This window comes from Crassostrea angulata, chromosome 3 (assembly GCF_025612915.1).
Source record: "Crassostrea angulata isolate pt1a10 chromosome 3, ASM2561291v2, whole genome shotgun sequence".
In the NCBI taxonomy this organism is placed as follows: Eukaryota; Metazoa; Mollusca; class Bivalvia; order Ostreida; family Ostreidae; genus Magallana; species Magallana angulata.
The window spans coordinates 54,572,285-54,591,989 of record NC_069113.1 but is presented as its reverse complement, the minus strand read 5'-3'; the positions used below and the strand labels follow the sequence as shown (position 1 = coordinate 54,591,989).

Sequence of the window (19,705 nt, the reverse complement as noted above, 5' to 3'; positions counted from 1 at the left end):
TTACTGATTTTAACTACTTGGGAATAGTATTTAGCAGAACAGGATCTTTTAAAATTGCAATACAGAAATTAGCCGAAAAAGCTACAAAAGCATTATATGAAGTGTTAAAAAAGGGGAGATTTCATAATCTATCAGTACAGTGTCAACTAGACATATTTGACAAAATTGTCCAACCTATACTGTTATATGGATGTGAAGTCTGGGGCTTTTCAAATATTGCAATTATAGAAAGAATTCATCTCAAATTTTGTAAACTTCTACTCCATTTAAAACAATCAACTCCAGATTTCATGATATATGGTGAACTTGGTCGATACCCACTTGAAATTCAAATTAAAACACGCATTATTTCTTATTGGTCAAGAATACTTACCGGAAAAGATACAAAAATTGCAAAGTTAATATATGATCTAGGAATTTGTATGAATCACGAAATTGGGGGGAAAATCCCTTGGTACATGTATGAAAATATCAAACATATTCTAAATAATTGCGGTTTATCTAATATATGGATTAATCAAACTATACATAACTCACAATGGCTAAAGGCAAAAATTAAACTCACGTTGATAGACCAATTCAAACAAAATTGGCAATCTATTCTACAATCATCCCCAAAAGCTCTAAATTATAGAATTTATAAGGAAGAGTTAAAATTTGAACATTATTTTGATACATTATCAAAAAAAGATGCAATTACTTTTTGTAGATTTCGAACATGTAATCACCATCTACCCATTGAAAGTGGACGTTGGGCAAATATTCCCAGACATGAAAGATTCTGTGCTCATTGTAATAAGTGCGAAATAGGAGATGAATTTCACTACATACTTGGCTGTAACTCGTTGCAGCAAGAACGCAAGCAATGCTTATCAAATATAAATATAAAAATAAAAAATGCTATTAGTTTTAAATTTATAATGGCAAGTACAAAACACTGTTCTTTGAGGAAATTATGTGCTTTTATTAGAAAAATAAATAAAAAATGCTCCCCAGGTTAGAACCCCCATACTTCACATTTGTATTAACGAGTCAGAGTTGTATATGGTATCTCTCTCTCTCTCTCTCTCTCTCTCTCTCTCTCTCTCTCTCTCTCTCTCTCTCTCTCTCTCTCTCTTACGCATGCATTGTTAATTATTAAGAAATACCACATATTGTATTATTATAATCTCTGTGTACCATTGTGCAATGGTGTTGAGATTGAAATAAATAAATGAAATAAAATATGTTATCAATATTTTGGTCGCTAGGTCACATAACGAGTACATCTATAGACGGAATAATTGCGGCTGTATTGTTCACTGCGCTTTACGCCGATCTGGCGGTATTTCAGACGTGTATACGAGTTGTTAATGTGAGCAGAATTTGTTTATTGCACAGGAAGTCATTCTGTCTTAATTATTCGTAAAATATGTACATGCTTCATTATTAACGTTAATGAGGAAATCCCTGAAGAAACAAACATGCGAAAGTTTGGGAACAAATGATATTGAACAGAACTTCTTTGTTCCGCTTTAATGGCTCCTTTATCCAGGTTGATACCCCACAGCTGTTCAAGATCTACACAAAACTGAAGTACCACAATTACCTGATTAACTTGTGACGCCGAGGCCGGAGTTCAAGAACTTGCCGAAAATAGGCTACACATAGACTTGTTCTACTTTGATGTTAAACACTTTTACCTCCATAAAATAGGTGCAAACTTAAGGCCCTGTCGGCATAACCTTATAAAAAAGATGGGTACAGGGAGAGCATTTTACTCAGACCAATTTACCGAGATAAAGATGTCAATTTGTTTAAACAAACACGAATATAAATAAATAATAGTGTAAGCAATTAAAGAAGCAACAAAAAGAAACCAAAATAAATAAATAACAATAAAGAAAAACGAGGAACGAATTTAAAATAAATTAAATAAAGATTACGCCCAACTACCTAAAAAACTAATGTGACAGTAGTATATGTCAAAGATAGATTGAACTATTAATATAATTATATAGATATACAAAAAATTAATGCTTTAGGCTACGAGGATAAACTATTAAATTATCTTAAAATTTATCGTGAGGGATATTGCTAACTGATGTTATCAAACATATTAGAAGCATTTTAACAAGTCTTTTAGAGCTTGGTGTTTGCATAGTTACAAACAGCTATGTGACGTAGGCCTGTCTATTTCATTGTTAGTCACTCGGCTATTACTTTTCTATATTTACATTCTACTATGTTTTTCCATTAAATTCAGTGATGTTTAAATGCCTCTAAATACAACACCTATTCACTGCGTATGAATTTACAAGTAATATACATAAGTAGTTCTCAAACAGTGATTTCTATGTTATCGGTGAAAAAATATTTTTTTATAAATGTTGTCAAAACATCATCTTTTACAGTTATTGAACAAATTAGTTGACTTTATTGTTAAAAGCAAAAGTTTAAGAATTATTTTTCATGAATTATATTTTCATGATCGTTGATCTCATCTCAACAGTCTATTAGATAACCAGTTTAAACCGGTTTTATAAACAGCTGTTCTTGCTGTTACTAATTTACTCCCTCCGTTATCTGCAATATATATCGAATTATTTAAGTAGATAATTAATTTCATCAGTAAGGGAATGTAAATATAAGCATTAAATGATTAATTTTTGACGTCGTCGTGTCAATAACTGCCGTCAGGGTGAGCAGACAAATTATCATAACGCGCTAACGCGCGTAATTCAATTTGTCTGCTCACCTGACGGCAGTTATTGACACGACGACGTCAAAAATAAATCATTCAATGCTATCAAAAATCAAAAAGATTTGTTCGGATTCAGAGCTAAGACTACGCAATCTATGGATATTTCACTCGAAACCAGCATCATTTTTAACTTGTTTTGATGTAAGATATAGATAATTACGTTCTACCGTAAGTCAAATGAAAATGGTTCTAAGCATTTTTATTAAAGAGTAATACGGTATAACCGTATATAAATGTTCTATATAATTGATATATAACATAGCAAACGTTAGGTGTCGTATTTACACCACTAGCAAAAGGAGAAATCAATGGGTTCTAGATAAGCTACCTCTAGAAGATTCAATAGTTAATCCCCTTTGCATCTATCTGGAAAAAAAGCGGCATTGCAAGCTTGTTTTAGTCAAAACCATACTGTAAGGTATTCGTACCCATCAAAACATTACACAATTTAAAAGAAGTGGATATACCAGAGGCATCCATATTTGTCAATTGTTACGGACTATGAACACTGGCGTATCGTATAGTATATGTGTTTAAGCGTAATGCAGCCGTACTGAAGTAAATTCAAACAACTGTCCTTTACAAAAATTTAGATTATTGATAATCAAAATTTGTACATGACAACGTAGTCATGTTGTATATTTTATTTGAAAAAAAAATGAAATATATCAGAAAGGACACAACCACCGATATTTGATTACATGTCACGTTCTCTAGACATTGCATGGCGCAGATCTCACTTTTCTATAAAACCAGTTTTCTCCATGATTAAATCTTTTGTATTTTCAGCAATGTCAGAAGGCATCGTTCGATATTTTCCAGGGCTTCTGTATCGGAAGCCACCAACATCCCTCATTATCCCGTCAAACGTGACTGTATTCTAAAGCCATCCTTTTGATTAAAGGAAAGTTATGTCTAGATTGGTCGTGCCCCCCGACATCGGATACAAGTCCAAGTCACCATACAGTACACGCCAACAAAGATTATATGCTCGTAGGAATGGAGGATGTCGAAAAGTTCCGAGATTTGTGACAGCGCACTTATAAAAACCTGTATTTCATCTTTGCTTCTATTTCCCTTTAGAGTGATGTATTGCCAAAGGTCTATTAGCATGTCTTATGCTCAAGAGGCTAAGGGTCACACGAATCAATAACAGTGAAAGATGTCAGTACTCCCGTCTGCTAATTGTAAACCCATCATCTATATTGTAAGAGGAAAACGAGCGTCGGAAATGACCGAAATGTCGGCTCTTTCGCCATTGTTATTTACGCTTCTTCTGTATTTGACCCCGAAAAGTGTCAGCCAACAGTTGTTGCCCGATGAACAAAAACTATTAAACAACCTGGGACTGTTTGATGCAGAGATTTACGACAAAAGCGTACGACCAGTATTTAACGCGTCCAAAACCGTTGTGGTCGATTTTGGATTTACTTTAATACAAATCGTTGATATGGTGAGTATATTGCCCAGTCTCAAAATCCTCTCAGCTAACCAGATCAGATTAATATGGTCTAATAAATTGTAGGATAATGTTTCAGACAATCTGCCATAACGTTACAATTGTATGCTTTTATTGAATCTCACGCATTTAGTGTTCCCTCTGGAGAGCCCTTGATCCGTTAAGTAATCTGTTCACCGTTGATCTTTTTAATTAATCAGCATCTCACCGATCCTTTGCAGGACGAGAAAAACCAGGTTCTGGTCACGAATGCATGGCTTGTTCACGTAAGTTGAATCAAGAAGTAACATTGGAAGCAATAACATAATTTACACTGCGACTTAGCTGGAGAGAATGGTGCTTAAAGCCAGAAATTTTTTTTTTTTTAATTTTTTATATGAACTTATCAGGGTAAAAGCAGAAGCGTTTAGCAAAAGAAAAAAAATGAATGTTTTCTTGATCTGACAAGGTTGCACGCGTTGCATATGGGGTTCTTTATCGAACAAACCCTGGAATAGATCTTTGAGTAAACTGCCTCAGTGACATTTTATCGCAGTCTTCTCTTCTTCTGAAGATTCATTGACAATATTATCGCTGTACACAGCTGCAATCACTTGTCAACATTCTAAATCTGCAAATATTATCTTTACCTTGTCATCATTTTTTGAGAAAAAAGGTATAGCATGGATCAAAAGCATGTAGAAATAGATACAATACTGCCTTACTTATCCATATGTTGCATTTTTTATCACATGAATGGATATAAGAACACAAAAAGAAACCGTAATTTTTGTTATGGCACACATCACTGTCAGTTCATTCAGAAATAATAAATATACTTAACAGCAGTAATAATTTTTAATGACCCTCCCCTAATCACTAACCGAACAGTGCACCAATATGCAGTGAATTTCATCTGTTATTAATTGATACCTGAAATAACATTGCAATGAAGAAAAAATGAATTTTTATGCAAGACGTTAACATTTCTCTGTCAGACAAATGGGGGCGTTTAAAGATGTATCTTATATTGAAAAGAAGTATAAAAGTTATATAAAAATTAAACTTTTCTAAAAACTTGTGTGTTTTCTAACTCCTCTTTAAAATTTCGAGATTCGTCGATCACAATTTCAGAGAAATCTAATATACAAGTAATGTGTTGACATTATATTTATAATGTAGATCATATAAACGTGTATGCATTGTGCTGACCTTGTCTATTTAAACTGTAGAAGTGGATTGACGACAGAATTTCGTGGAACACCAGTGACTATGGCGGACTGTACAACCTGAGGGTCCCTGCTCACATACTGTGGTTGCCAGACATCGTCCTGTACAACAAGTAAGACGTCTACTCTTAAAAGAGACCAAACATAATAAAGGTGTTAAGTCGGAAAGGCCACGTTGGCGTCATCGTAATTTCTCTGAAAGTAATAAAAATCTATTTTAGTTTTTTTTTTTCTTTTGCAAAGGTGATCATGTTGCCTTCAGTTAATTACAGTGCACAAATCGTTGAACAATCGCATCATAAACAACTAATGGGCGGGCGCGCAATCATTTGCCCCATTTCTTATTTTTTCAGCGGTGACACATGCGTTTCGTTTTATTAGTGTGTCCATAATTCCATACTCCATTACTGGTCAAGTCATTGAATATAAGCAGGTTTTGAATTAACGACTCTCGAAGCCTGTCGATCTGCATCTCATACATATAGCCATCAATATACATCATACACATATCGTGGAATGGTCCCAAGCGGCGAACAGAGGTCGAAATTTGAATTTTTCCTCTGTACTCTGTCTGGACGCGAGCAGATTGGAAAATGTTTCCGGATGAAGCATTATAAGACAAAAAGGGCTTTGTGAATAATTTTTCTTTACAAATATTGAAGCTGACTTACTCTTATAAAAAGACGATAGTAAATTACTGATGTCGTGTAAATGTTGATTCAAATAACATATAATGTTCGGTATGTGTTATGCGTTGTGCTTGAAATTTGCTGAAATTATGTTCATCCTCTTTTTGGAAGCGTTTATGTGAGAATTTTTGAATAATATTTTATAATAATGGTTATTTTTTAACTGGTTCATAAACCAACTCTATGTCTAGATAATTATCTATTGATTTATGAGTTTTTCCTATGTAACGACCCTTTTCAGTTAATGTGTTTCATAACTAGACTTATTTCATTTCATTCATGTTCCCTTATCTAGTGCATTTCAATTCGGACGTTTTCATATTCACGATACAAACAGTTACTAGTATTTAAATGTTTCCACTATTCAAATGATTGCACTGAACACATAATATTTTATCTGTTGCAGTGCAGATGATTACACGGCGGGTTTTATGCCCATTAACGCTATGGTATATAACGACGGGACTATATTTTGGTCCCCGCCCTCCAAGCTTCGGAGTTCTTGTAAAGTCGACATCACCTACTTTCCTTTTGACAAACAGAGTTGTCCGCTCAAGTTTGGATCTTGGACATACGACAAGGCCCAGGTAGACATTACAGCCACCAACGGGACGGTGGACGTCGTCGGGTACACGTCAAATGGAGAGTGGCTTCTGACTGGTCACTCCATCACGCGTCACGAGATTCAGTATCCAATCAGCAGCGAGATTTACCCGGATGTTACAGTTGTCATAGTGATGCAGCGTAGGATTCTTTACTACGTTCTGAACATCATCTTCCCCTGCTTCTGGTTGAACATCCTTAGCTGTCTGACGTTCTGGCTGCCCTCGGATGCCGGAGAGAAGATAACGCTCAACATCACTGTCCTTCTGTCCTATTCTGTATTCATGCTGGTGGTCGCCGAGAGCATGCCTCAAACATCCGAATTTGTTCCGTTAATAGGTTTGTATCCAGTAATTTCCTATAGGTAGATTGACTATCAACAACCTGTCTAGACTGTCATTTTCATGTCCTATCCAATCAATAACAAAGAAAGTCAATTTGCTAGGTGATTTATATAATCTTTGAAAATTAAATAAAGGTTTTGTTTCGTTTTGTTTTACAGGCATTTACCTAACAATATCAATGTCAACGTCATCACTCTGTGTTTTCGTCACTGTGTTTATTTTAAAATTACACCATCCTGGTCCCAGGCCTCACAGAGTACCTCGGTGGATTCGAATAGTTTTTCTTGGATTTTTGTCATCGCTGTTCAAATGCAAATGTAGTCGAAAAAGAAAACGTTCAAAAGATGGAGAAAATTTCATGTTGTCGGAATCATTTTCGAATCAGGAACTCGGAGAAACCTCTTCGATTTTTATCAATAATCACGGAAGTCTTCAATCTGAGAGAAATAAAAAATATACAGAGAACAGACCGAAAAGAAGGGTTGTAGTAAACGGGCCTGAATCTTCCCCACAAGAACGGCGAGATAGCTACTCTAACATAGACGAATTATTGTGTCAGCTTGGCTACATGGTAGCTCAAACAAACAAAACGGAGGTGGAGCTGGAGACAATCGAGGACTGGAAGGAAGTAGCCCACGTGGCCGACCGCGTGGCATTCTTGATCTTCCTACTTATTACTCTGTTTTCCGCGTCCGTTGTTTTGATTGCCATTCCTTACTTTGTGCACGACAAACATGAAGGTCTGTGACAATTTCTTGTCTAATTGAAAATCTTGTGAAATAGCTAATACAGCAGTATGTTGATAAAAAAACAACGCACAATCATGCACCAATGACTGTTTGCATTTTAGTCACCAATTTACATCAACGACAGAAGTAAAAACTGTTTGAGGACTAAGGCTTTAACCAAATTTATCATTTTTTTGGTTAAAGGGGTGAGAGTGTTTAAAAAAAAATATATCTTTATATTTATTTATTTATGAAAGCCAAAAATATACATAGTAGATTAAAACAAACAAAGAAATAAAAAAACAATCAAGAGGTTTGAGGTAAAAGAGAGGAAAGATAACTCTAAAATCAAGAGTTGACAAACCTTATGATAAATTTTGACATGCAAGTACGTATGCGTGTATTTCACTGTTGTTGCAGTGAATATAAAGTTTAATTACATCAATACATGGCACCTCAATATTGGTACTCAATTCGTTATTATGATATGCTAGTGACCCTAAACCCCCTTTTCCCTCCCAGCATGGTTGTGTCGTAGAATACATTCGTATTCGACAACCTTCTCCGAAGAACATCGATAATCAGTTGTTCGTGCTTGGTCTCTAGTGTTCGGTCAGTAGATCCATCTCGGACAGACCTGCAAACTGTCACAAGCTTTACTGGAAAATTACAAACTTCGGTCACAATGTCCCTAAAATTCCGCAGTCTTTTTCGCTGCTCCAAGGGGTCAATATAATTTCCCTGATTGTTAAACATGAAAACTTCGCCCGTGCAGACGGTGAATTTTTTCTCCGGTAGATCTCTGATGCTCTGTCTCCCGGGAGTAAGACAGAAGCCGGTCTTCCTTAGTGCTGCTAGCTGTGGAATAGGTAAGGATGCCACGGACCGAACAAACCGTGAAATAAACAGTCTTGTCTGGTCCGCGGTAACAGGACACGAATATGGAAGCCATCTGAAATTCTCTTTTTGGAAAAAATTCATTCCGTTTTTGTACAGTTCGGTAAAGTTAGACACAAATTTGTATTTAAGTTTGTGACTCTGAACTCTGTCAATGAATTCAGAGATAAATCTGTCCATCTCTGTCTCCTGATCTCCACTGCTTGGACACAGCAGACGACACAGATTGGAGTTGAGGTCATCTATGTCGTCATGACTAACGTTGGCGCGGACCAGGTATTCCCCGGCGCTCACGAAGTAGAGGAAGTCCACATCTACATCCAACAGTGTCTCTGATTTACTTGTAAAAATAACAAATATAAATGTCAATATAAGTTCTCAATGCATCAAAAACTATGTCGTTCATAATACCCACATATTGATTTTTTTCACTTTACATCGCGACGACTTTACAATTATTTTTTGCTTTGCATTACTCGATGAAACGACGTTGAAGTCTTTGGATCTAATTGGTTATCAAACACTTTGAACAATACAGTAGTGGGTTCAAGAATATGATTTTTTCATGATATTGGCATAAATTTATCCAACTCTCTTGACCTTTTTTCTTCTGTTACCCCCTTCAAAGAAGTCCTTATTCGTTGCATAAAAATAATTTCCAATCACTAATCATGGGAGATGCTTTTTACTTGAATGATATACATGTGTACAGAACAGATTTGTTGTATCGAGCATGGAGAAGATCAAGTTGAAACACTCTGAATGACTTAATTGCCAAACGTTCTACCTGGTACATTAACACTGTGCCGGATAATTATGTCAGTGCCAAGGTGGCATTTATGCACCTGCAAAATGCAGTTTCGGAAAAATTTGTTTTTAGTGTGTTTCACCTGACAGATGAGATATTTACCTTAAAAATTTAATATCCCATAGGAAAATAATAATTCCCATAGGAGAAATGATTTTCTTACGGGATATATTACAAACCCTGTAGGAATTTGATTCATACGGGTAGGTTTCCTATATGAAATAAAAATTTCCTATCGGATTTCATTAAATCCTACAGAAATTCAAATTCCTGTGGGAATTTCTTGTATTCCGATTGGAAATTTCAAATTTCATATAGGAATATTGTTTTTCCTATTGGAAAAATTATTTCCTGAAGGAATTTATTTTTGAAAGGTAAATATCTTACCTTACCTGGTGAGATGCAATGATTACAAAGGTGGTTATACAAACTCTTTAAGCAGTGGTCTATCTTATGGCATATTTGAAAATTTCTATACATTCATGCACCTCAGACGGGTGCAAAAATGCCATCTTGGCAATGACATAATTATCCGGCTAAGTGTTCATTGTAAGAAAATGGTTGACTACCTGTTGCTGAATTTGTCCTTCCGCCTCTGGAAATAATTCGCGGCAATATCCTCTCTGAGTTCCACGTACTTGACCGTGTGTCTGACGTCACAGTCCTGGAAATCCAAGTGCACCACCCCACTACTGGAGTCCGACAGGGAGTTGTAGAAACACGTGTTCTCGCTGCTGTCCGAGTCAAACATACACAGACAGAACCTCTTTCCTTTTCTGGTAGTGATAGTTCCGGCCTGTATCACACCGAGGGAGTACTCCGCGAAGTGAGCCCTGTAGTCCCACTTTGGCCAGACCCAGATGATTTCCTTAATAAGACCAGTCAGGACGGCGGCCTAGAAATAACACAGACACGAGAGAAGGGCAGGCCATCATTAAGTCTTAATTCCTACTAACGACTTTTTTCCAAGCACCAAATAAATTCATCAAAGTTGGTTCGATACATTGCATTACATAACTTTACGCAAAATGTAAAGATATGTGTTTGTATTCTACTGATAATTTTTTCTCCTGTTTCATTAATAATTATTGGATTATGTTGAAAAACGGAATAAAGATCTAACTATATCCGCATTTGAATTTATGCATTAATTAAAAGAACTTTAAAAACTGTCTTCCAACGCATTCTTCGCAGTATTTAGTTCAATTTTTGTTTTGACGCGGTTATATATTTTTTTGGCAATACTTGTACCTAGCTGTTTGAACTACCACAGAAAACATTATATTGTTTCAGTATTTGGGATTTAGAATATTTCATCTTATTTTAAAGCTGCTTGGTCCGATTTTATATCAAATTTTATGCACGCTTTTAAACGATGGCTATGCTTAGTATATGTATAATAATAGACATTGCAGTAGTTTTACCCGTCAATTATGCCAAATTTCAATGACGAAAAATACGTACAAAATTTGCTAACTAAACAAACGACATTAAAAGGTACCACGTTATTTCGCCTCATGTTAAATTTCACCCCTGACGACGAGACGGGTATGGTTGTATTAAGACTTTGACATCGCTTTAAATAAAGGTCGAAATGATCAGACAATCGCTAATATTTCCAAAGTCTGCTTTCTTTACAATCGATGCATAGCATGCGGGTTGAATAACCCCAATCATTCGGGGGACAAAACCAAGCGGTTACCTTTTCTAAACATTCCCGTGATGCATTTTGGTTTGTTTTTTCGTTTGCCCAAAGAGAAATTATTTTTATTTACTTTGAATATTTCTAACTTTGAAAGGAGACTGATTCTGCTGGTGTAAATAGGAGAAAGTCCATAACTTTCTAAGATTAATGATTTGTATGGAAAAAATGTTGATACTGTAATTACAAAAAAATCGGACCAAGCAGCTTTAAGTGATAACTTGAATGATGAATCACGGCTCGATCCTAGCATTCGATTTTATTTTTGATGTTATTGCAAATGTCAATACTATAGTAATAGCTTTTCCCTTTTTTTTTTTGGTTCATGTATTCATTTTCAATATAAATTACGATGCGTATGTTTTAAGTTGTTTACTGAAGTATACTTTTAATGTAAAGGTTGTATAACAAATGGAAAACGAAGGTATAAATAGAGAATAGCATGCCTAGGGCTCATTCACAAAATGTTAATCGCATTAGATGTATAAAAATCAAATTCAAACTAATCAGATACCTGTTTATCAGATACCTGTTTTATTGTAAAACATCAAAAAGGTGGCACATGTTATTACAGAAATTCTGTGTAAAACTACGAACCTAGCCGGGAAATCGATACAATATAACCTGAGGCGGATTTAATTCACGGAAGCGAAGGTAATCAGAGGGAATTACTGCACTAATACCTACCATCAGGTACTGCTGATTAGACTGAAGCAGGTAGGTGACCGTGTCAACCGTGGGGGTACGGTACACGGGGTAGTCCTTCATCAGCACGGGCAACCCCAGGTTAGAATGCTTGTCAAATCGGACCTAAAAGATCGGCGCTATAAACACATTTTATTTTACAGTAATACCTTAAATATATAGACTTTTAAAAAAATATTCTAATTACCAGGGTAACACCATCTTTAGAAAATGTTCCATCCCGAGCAGCTTGCATCCAATATAATAACACTAAAACACAAGATAATAAAGAATGGATGAAGTTTAACCAAATGTTTGCAAAGGTAAATATCATCTGTACTGGCATACACTCACCCCTCTGTCGCTCGTCTACTATAGTGACGTTAACTGCCCGTTGACCCACATGCAAAGCAGGTGTCGAATGTTTTCCCGCCAAACCTCGATTTTGGCGTTGCGTCTCTATGACGTTGCTCCTACTAGTTGTGTTATTCAATACTAACATCCTCACATTCCGATTGGGGAGATGCTTGGACGGAAATTTAGTTTCCGGCGCTGTCTCCTCTGGGACACCAACGCTAAAAATTAACAAAAATAGCCCAAACCCACACAGACAAATGGTAAATCCCAGGCGTACAAGTACAACGTCTGGTCGGATCTTCATCGTTCTCTCAGTCTTTCTGTTTTTGTGTGGGAAAGTTAATGTGGGCAATTTCACGTGATTGGCAGTAAAAGTCAACAGCTGTAACTTAACGAGGTAGCGCGGAGAGGACTTACATGTACTCTTCTCTTATTTCCATATACGGAGTATCGTGTCACAACTATATACTTAACAAAACCTGTATTGCAGCATGATTATGTCATTAGCGTACGAAGATTTGGTAAAATATATATAAAAGATTTGTGAAAGTTAATGCGTTTTGTTGATTTCCAATATGAGTTAACTAATTCTTAATTAAGGATCCTAATAGTGCCTTGATGAAATGAAAACGAATATTACTTTATTTACCAGGTTCATCTTAAATTTGTGAATGAATTGTTATTACATGTATGCATAAGTTAAAAATTAGTTGTAGTTTTTGTCTTGCTTAGATTATACGGAGACTGTAACTCAAAATGAAATAGTTATCGCGAATATATATATATATATATATATATATATATATATATATATATATATATATATATATGTTAAATTTGTTCTTAATAATATTATATAATTTAATTTTTGTTTGTGACATGCTATTTAACATGAGATAAGAATAATATTCTTAAAGCATACATCGAATTTTCCTGTACTGTAAATCACATGCAATCACTGAAAGAATTCATCTGCACGCACTATTTTTGGAAGTTGATTTTAATCAACTCTACTGTGCAGTTACTCTGGCAAACCGAAAGTGAAACAGTGTTTGGACCTAAGCACAAATCATCACCGCTGACAAGACTTAGTTCTTGAAAATAATAGAAAATTCAACGTTATGTATGCTGAAGCATTGTTTTTCAAGGAAACTTATCAATAAACACTTCGAAAGTAGTCAGATTTTATATAATACGAACAACTGATATCTTTTTATAGTCTCAATTTCAATTCAATTTCTTTATTGCAAAAGACATACATCTTATAGCACTTATAAGGTGTACATTACAAAAGTATAGGCATAAATGGACGGTTAGTCCTTACAAATCTTGCAGTTTGCTGTTTACAGACTAATGTCTCATTTATTCCTATGCCAGAGTTTAATATAGCCTCTCGGCTGTCTCCGTAAATCTCCGACAAGCAGAATGGCTCACTTGCTTGTCGGAGATTAACGGAGACAGCCGAGCGTCTGGTTGAACGAGACTAAAGTTCGATATCAATAGTGCTTGGATCCATAAAGTTTTTAGAATTTCTTCGATTACTTATACATAGTTTGAAATCTATCTTTAAATATTACAAAACATGATTCATATGGGGTTTCTCGAATTTCTTGTCGGAAAAGTCTAAAATTCATATAATAAAAAAATGCGTAATTCAAATACAGCCTAGAAACTAATTGCCATGCAAGAAAAGTTGATTTTGAAATAGATTATGTTCTTATTCGTTCCACTCAATCGAACATAAATTATTTACAATAATTACAAAACACATGATTAGTGAAGGAAGCGCTTATTTTGCTGCATTTTCGACAATAGAGAGAGAACACAATGATGTGAAAAGTGGCAAAAACAATGTTATCTTATCAAATACCTAATTTTATCGAAACCGATAACTTTTCTAATAAATTTTCCTGAACAAAGCCATCTTTGGCTTTCTCGGATTTCCATCTACCATGTTTCATAAACAGTCTATCAGTAATGCCGTTGCTAGCAGCAGCTGTAGCACCCCCCGATCTAAGACTATGCAAACCAAAACTGCTGGATTCTAAACCTAAAGACTTTAGTGCTTCGAGCAATATTTCTCTTGCTCGAGTATACGATAATGGTTTGTTACCAATTCTAAGTTTGTAAGACTTGGATTTCTTACAGTTAAGTATGGACCTGAAAATAAATTCCTTAGAAGAAGGCATAATATTACCGAGCGCAGCGAGAGGCGGGCGAAGCCCGCCTCGCGAAGCGAGGATTAATGGTAACACGTATATATAAGAAAATCAGTGAAAAATGAAAGTTGAATCAGGGGTACTAAGGCCAAAAAAAATTTCTTCCAGCCCTGGGCGCCGCCATATTGGCAGCCATTTTGTTTTTAAAAAGTTAGTTCGATCATTGATTGACTGGTACTTATCGATGTTTATTGCCCCTAAACTCGATTAAATAAGTTCCAGTGTTTCAATAGAAGGTAATTTGAATTAAAAGAAATTAAAAAGGAAACCAGATAAGTTTCAATAGTGCTTCAATCAAGAAACACGACTTGTTCTATGTATGTCTTATCAATTATCAGATGGAAAATAAAAACATTCACGTCAAGGAACTGATCTTTTAGATTCTGAATAAAGTATTCAAATTTATTACATTGACAATCATATGAATTAAATTGATGAACAATTAAAGAATAAATTTTTTTTTCGGAATCACGTAACTCTCTTCGGCTATTTCCGAAGACAAAACGAACGTTTTACGTCTGAAATATGACGTCATAATGTAGACTGAGCACGCGACGTTTAGTTTAACTTTGACGAATGATTTGAGTAGGCAACCATGCATGCGGATCCTTCTGTGTGCGTTTTAAATAGATTTTATTATACAAAAATCAACTGCATTGTGTTAAAGCTGCGCTCGGTCCAACGGTCACACCGTTTACATATTATCTCTCTAACATAGCTACAGGACATGTATCATTTGGAGTTCTTGAAATAACCACAGTGCTTCCTTCTTTGTATACGTCGGTCTTGCTTCTTTCTATAAAAAACGAAACATGATAATCAAAAATACATATGTTAGATCTTTTCAAATTTATCAGTTCGGAAAAACGCAAAAATCCAGCATATGCTATTAAACACATGCAGCACAATCGTATGTGTCATAAACCTGTAGGCACCGTTCGTTTACTAGATCTTGACCTTAAGGAAATAAATCCCACTATGATAGCTTTTATATAGACAAACTTGTTTAAAACGCTTTACGCCTTTTTCTGTAAACCATGTCGCAGATTATGAAGCGTAAGCTGTCATTTTAATTTTTTTCCCGTATTTAAAATCGATAACCATCGTAATTTGCCTTGATGAAAAAATTACAAAATTGTGTAAATTTGTCATTACAACGGCAAAACAATCTTTTGGGAAAAAACATAGTGCTCCTGTAGATTCCAAGGATAAACCATGGTTTAACTCCAAATGTAAGACAGCAAGGAAGAAATTTCATTTAGCGAAGCGTATGCACAGCCGCAATCAATCTACAGAAAATAAGGCCACCTTAAAGTTAACAAGTAAACATTATAAAACAGTTATGGACGAATTCTTAAAGAAATACAGAAAGGACTTATCAAATTAATTGCAGAATTACGTGCGTCGAATACTAGAGAATACTAGAACATTCTTTAACAATGCGAATAAGACAAAAAAATGTTCTGCGGATATTGATACATTGTATAATTTTTTTAAAGTATTGAATGAAAATGAAGGCGCTGAAACATGTGATAATGTTATTGATCAATCGGATACGGTGAATGAATTACTTAATAGCCCTATCACTAGGGAAGAGATTGTGAATTCAATAATTATTAATAGTTTAAAAAACAACAAAGCCCCTGGCTATGACAGTGTTATGAACGAACACATTAAAACTACAATGTCTAATTTTTTACCACTGTATGAAAAATTGTTCAACATTATTCTTGATACTGGTATTGTCCCACAGGAATGGTTAATAGGTATTATTAGACCAATATATAAAAGTAAGGGTGACCCATCTAATCCAGAAATTATAGACCAATCACTTTATTATGTTGCTTAGGGAAAGTATTTACTAATATTTTAGGAACATGCATTGAACATTTTGCAGATGATATTTCACTTATTAAAGAAAGTCAGGCGGGATTAAGGAAAGGGTTTTCCACACTTGACAATATTCTAGTTCTGCAGTTTTTAACACACACACTGATCAACAGTAAAAAGAAATTATTCTGTGCATTTGTAGATTTCAAACAAGCTTTTGATACAGTATGGAGGGATGGGCTCTGGTACAAACTTCTTAAAAGTGGAATAAATGGTAAATGTTTTACATACATAAAACATGTACAAAGGTATAAAATAAAAAAAATATTTATTAATGGTTTTTCATCTGATCTTTTTACTTGTAATGTCGGTGTACGACAAGGAGAAAGTTTATCTCCATTCTTGTTTTCCTTGTATATAAATGATCTAGAATATTATTTGTTAGATAAAAACGTAACTGGACTGTCTACAATTACTGAGGGAATTGAAAAGGAACTTTTTTTTATATTTAAAAATGTTTATACTGTTTTATGCAGGCGATACTGTTATTTTAGCTGAGTCTGCAAACGACTTACAGTTTGCCCTTAATGAATTCTATAGATACTGTGATACGTGGAAACTTACTGTTAATATTTGTAAAACAAAAATTGTTGTATTTTCTAAAGGTCGTCAACCCAGATACAGCAAACTACATTGTTTAATAGGGGCTTACTCCTGAAAAGTTTCTACGTATTGTTTTGACTGACCTTTGTCCAATCAGATCGTAGCTGGGCGAAGTTGAGACATTACCGCTCGTGACTTAACTTGAGAGAGAGAGAGAGTTTTAATGGAGTAAATTATAGCCTAGATGAGGCAGATGAGCGAACTATCTATCAACAATAGTTAAAAAGTGACAAATCAAGGTCTAGTATATCTTTTTAATTTATGAAACTTTAAGTGTTTTAAAATTCTTTAACCGGGGAACAACGATGTCTATATATACATAATGTGAGGAGGTAATGTCAAACATCGAAGACTGTACTAATATTTAAGAAACTGTATTTATTACAAGTGTTACCGTTAGTATCCTAATCAAAGTTTGCCAAATCTTCCTGGAATTAAATATAGGTTGTAAATTTACTTTGTATAAAAAATTTCTTCATGGTTACTCAGTGTGAAACATTCTTTACCTTAGGACGAATTTGTCCGCCATTGTTTTATTTTTCCACTAAGCATCCGCCTCCGTTGCCTTTCCTTTTCACTTCAAGTGATTATTCGTTTGCATTTCTAAAATATTTAATGCCCGTATTCTCGGACTCCATGCTAGGAAATTTAGATGGTTTGTTACGTCATTCCTATACAGGTACATGTTGTGGACGGCGCGCGGCCAAAGAAATTTTCACAATCGTTCTTTAAAACGCGTTAAAGTTATACCAATATAGCATATACATGTAATTTTTATATTCACACCTTAATTAATTTGTTTGCAAGTTAATAACTAATGATACTTTCTTCATCGGCACCACTTATAATTTACTCAATTCTCTCTCTCTCTCTCTCTCTCATTCAAGTCACGAGCGACAATGTCTTAACTCCGCCCAGCTACGATCTGATTGGACAAAGGTCAGTCAAAACATTACGTAGAAACTTTTCTGGAGTTAACCTTTATCAAACGCTTCAATGTAGTTTGCTGTATGTCTTTTCATATAATGGTTTACCTATTGAAATAGTTAAGGAATTTAATTATCTCGGTGTAATTTTCTCAAGAACAGGTACATTTTTCAAAGCAAAAAAAAAAAAAAAAAAAAAAAAACGGCTATGTGAGCAAGCACAGAAATCCATCCAGTTATAAGGAAGATAAAAACTTTTAATTTACCTATTGATTGTCAATTAGATTTATTTGATAAAATTGTTGTACCAGTTTTATTGTATGCATGCGAAGTTTGGGGTTATGAAAATATTGAGATTATTGAACGTGTCCATTTAAAATATTTGAAACATATAGTTATTACTTAATCTGAAAAGTTGTACACCTAGTTACATGGTATATGGTGAAACTGGACGATTTCCTCTGTATATAACCATTTTTACTAGAACGATTTCATTGTGGGCCAACATAATCAATAGCAGTGAAAACAAGTTAAGCAAAATCATATATATGTATGTACGGATTCTTTTTGATAAGGGACAAATATTAAATCCATGGCTATGCTCTTTAAAAATGTTTTAGATAAATGTGGGCTTTCAAATTTATGGTGTGATCATGAATCGTACCATTATAACTCCTGTTGGATTAAGACAACTATTAACCAAAGGTTAAGAGATCAATTTTTACAAAAATGGCATAACGATATTCAGGAATCGACTAAGGGTGTTATATATAGAATTTATAAAACAAATTTTGAATGTGAACGCTACTTACTCTTGTTACCCAGTAAATTAAGAAAAATATTAGTTCAGTTTAGAACTACAAATCATCATCTTCCTGTTGAAATAGGAAGGTGGGGTATTGTTGAAAGAAGTAAACGTTAGTGTAATTTGTGTAATTGTAACAAAATTGGTGATGAATTTCATGTTATATTAGATTGCAAGGCATTAAGTAAATTACGAAGTCAGTTTTTAGATACATATTACTGTTCTTCTCCTAACACTAAAAAGTTCTATGAAATAATGTCTTCAGTCGATTATATCACATTAAGAAAATTGTGTTTCTTTATTTCAAAAATTAATCATACTGTTCGTTCACCCCACTTACTTTCTTGAACTTTACAACTATATTGTATATATGTTAATATGTTTGTTCTTCTTATGTACCTCTTGTACCATTATATGGTGTTGAGTGAAATAAACTGAACTGAACTGAACTGAAAGGGAAAAGCGCGGCTGACTACCTTTGGTAGTCATCAGAGTTATCCCTCTTTGTTTGCTTAACTTCACGATCTCTTCAACTTCTGATACTTATTACAGTTACACCTCAGTGTTCTATACCACCGCTCAATGGCACTTATACTGGTTACTGATGCTAAAAATCGCCATACATGTTGGTCGTAGTGGCGTTTGCATCTTAATGTTACACGTACATTTCAGACTTATACACACACACACACACACACACACACACACACACACACACATATATATATATATATATATATATATATATATATATATATATATATATATATATATATATATATATATATATATATATATATATAAAATAGCAGTATGAAAATTGACCGCGAGAAAAAACATAAAACATCAGCTCCACTGCTACTCTAACTTCCATGCTAACTTGTATTGTGGTTGATAATCAATAATCATTAAGCGCTTTTAATTTCTTCGATTTTCTTTAACTTTTATGAATTGAATTAAATGTCGGTACACAATGTTTACAAATGTTTGCAAACTCAATGAACGTTAATAGGAATTAAAAAGCCGCGGTGCCTGTGATG

The 19,705-nt window shown here is 34.5% G+C and overlaps 2 protein-coding genes across 2 annotated transcripts; one reads left to right on the top strand and one right to left on the bottom strand.

Annotated features, from left to right (window-relative positions):
* Positions 1-3,462: 3,462 nt before the first annotated feature.
* Positions 3,463-7,858, top strand: LOC128175062 (neuronal acetylcholine receptor subunit beta-3-like). Its single transcript, XM_052840470.1, has 5 exons — positions 3,463-4,196; positions 4,424-4,468; positions 5,414-5,523; positions 6,506-7,041; positions 7,205-7,858. The coding sequence occupies exons 1-5, from the start codon at positions 3,906-3,908 to the stop codon at positions 7,792-7,794; spliced, it is 1,572 nt and encodes a 523-aa protein (XP_052696430.1). The 5' UTR covers positions 3,463-3,905; the 3' UTR covers positions 7,795-7,858.
* Positions 7,859-8,003: 145 nt separating this feature from the next.
* LOC128175061 (uncharacterized) lies at positions 8,004-12,570 on the bottom strand. Its single transcript, XM_052840469.1, has 5 exons — positions 12,220-12,570; positions 12,074-12,135; positions 11,869-11,991; positions 10,049-10,374; positions 8,004-9,011 (listed from the first exon to the last, which is right to left on the bottom strand). The coding sequence occupies exons 1-5, from the start codon at positions 12,524-12,526 to the stop codon at positions 8,255-8,257; spliced, it is 1,575 nt and encodes a 524-aa protein (XP_052696429.1). The 5' UTR covers positions 12,527-12,570; the 3' UTR covers positions 8,004-8,254.
* Between the last annotated feature and the right edge of the window lie 7,135 nt (positions 12,571-19,705).

Excerpts from the sequence above, each read along its gene's own strand:
- LOC128175062 (XM_052840470.1), top strand. The coding sequence starts at position 3,906 with ATGTCAGTACTCCCGTCTGCTAATTGTAAACCCATCATCTATATTGTA. Across the intron at positions 4,197-4,423 it reads TAATACAAATCGTTGATATG|GACGAGAAAAACCAGGTTCT; the intron begins GTGAGTATATTG and ends GATCCTTTGCAG. Across the intron at positions 7,042-7,204 it reads CGAATTTGTTCCGTTAATAG|GCATTTACCTAACAATATCA; the intron begins GTTTGTATCCAG and ends TTTGTTTTACAG.
- LOC128175061 (XM_052840469.1), bottom strand. The coding sequence starts at position 12,526 with ATGAAGATCCGACCAGACGTTGTACTTGTACGCCTGGGATTTACCATT. Across the intron at positions 11,992-12,073 it reads CTAAAGATGGTGTTACCCTG|GTCCGATTTGACAAGCATTC; the intron begins GTAATTAGAATA and ends CCGATCTTTTAG. Across the intron at positions 10,375-11,868 it reads CTAATCAGCAGTACCTGATG|GCCGCCGTCCTGACTGGTCT; the intron begins GTAGGTATTAGT and ends TGTTATTTCTAG.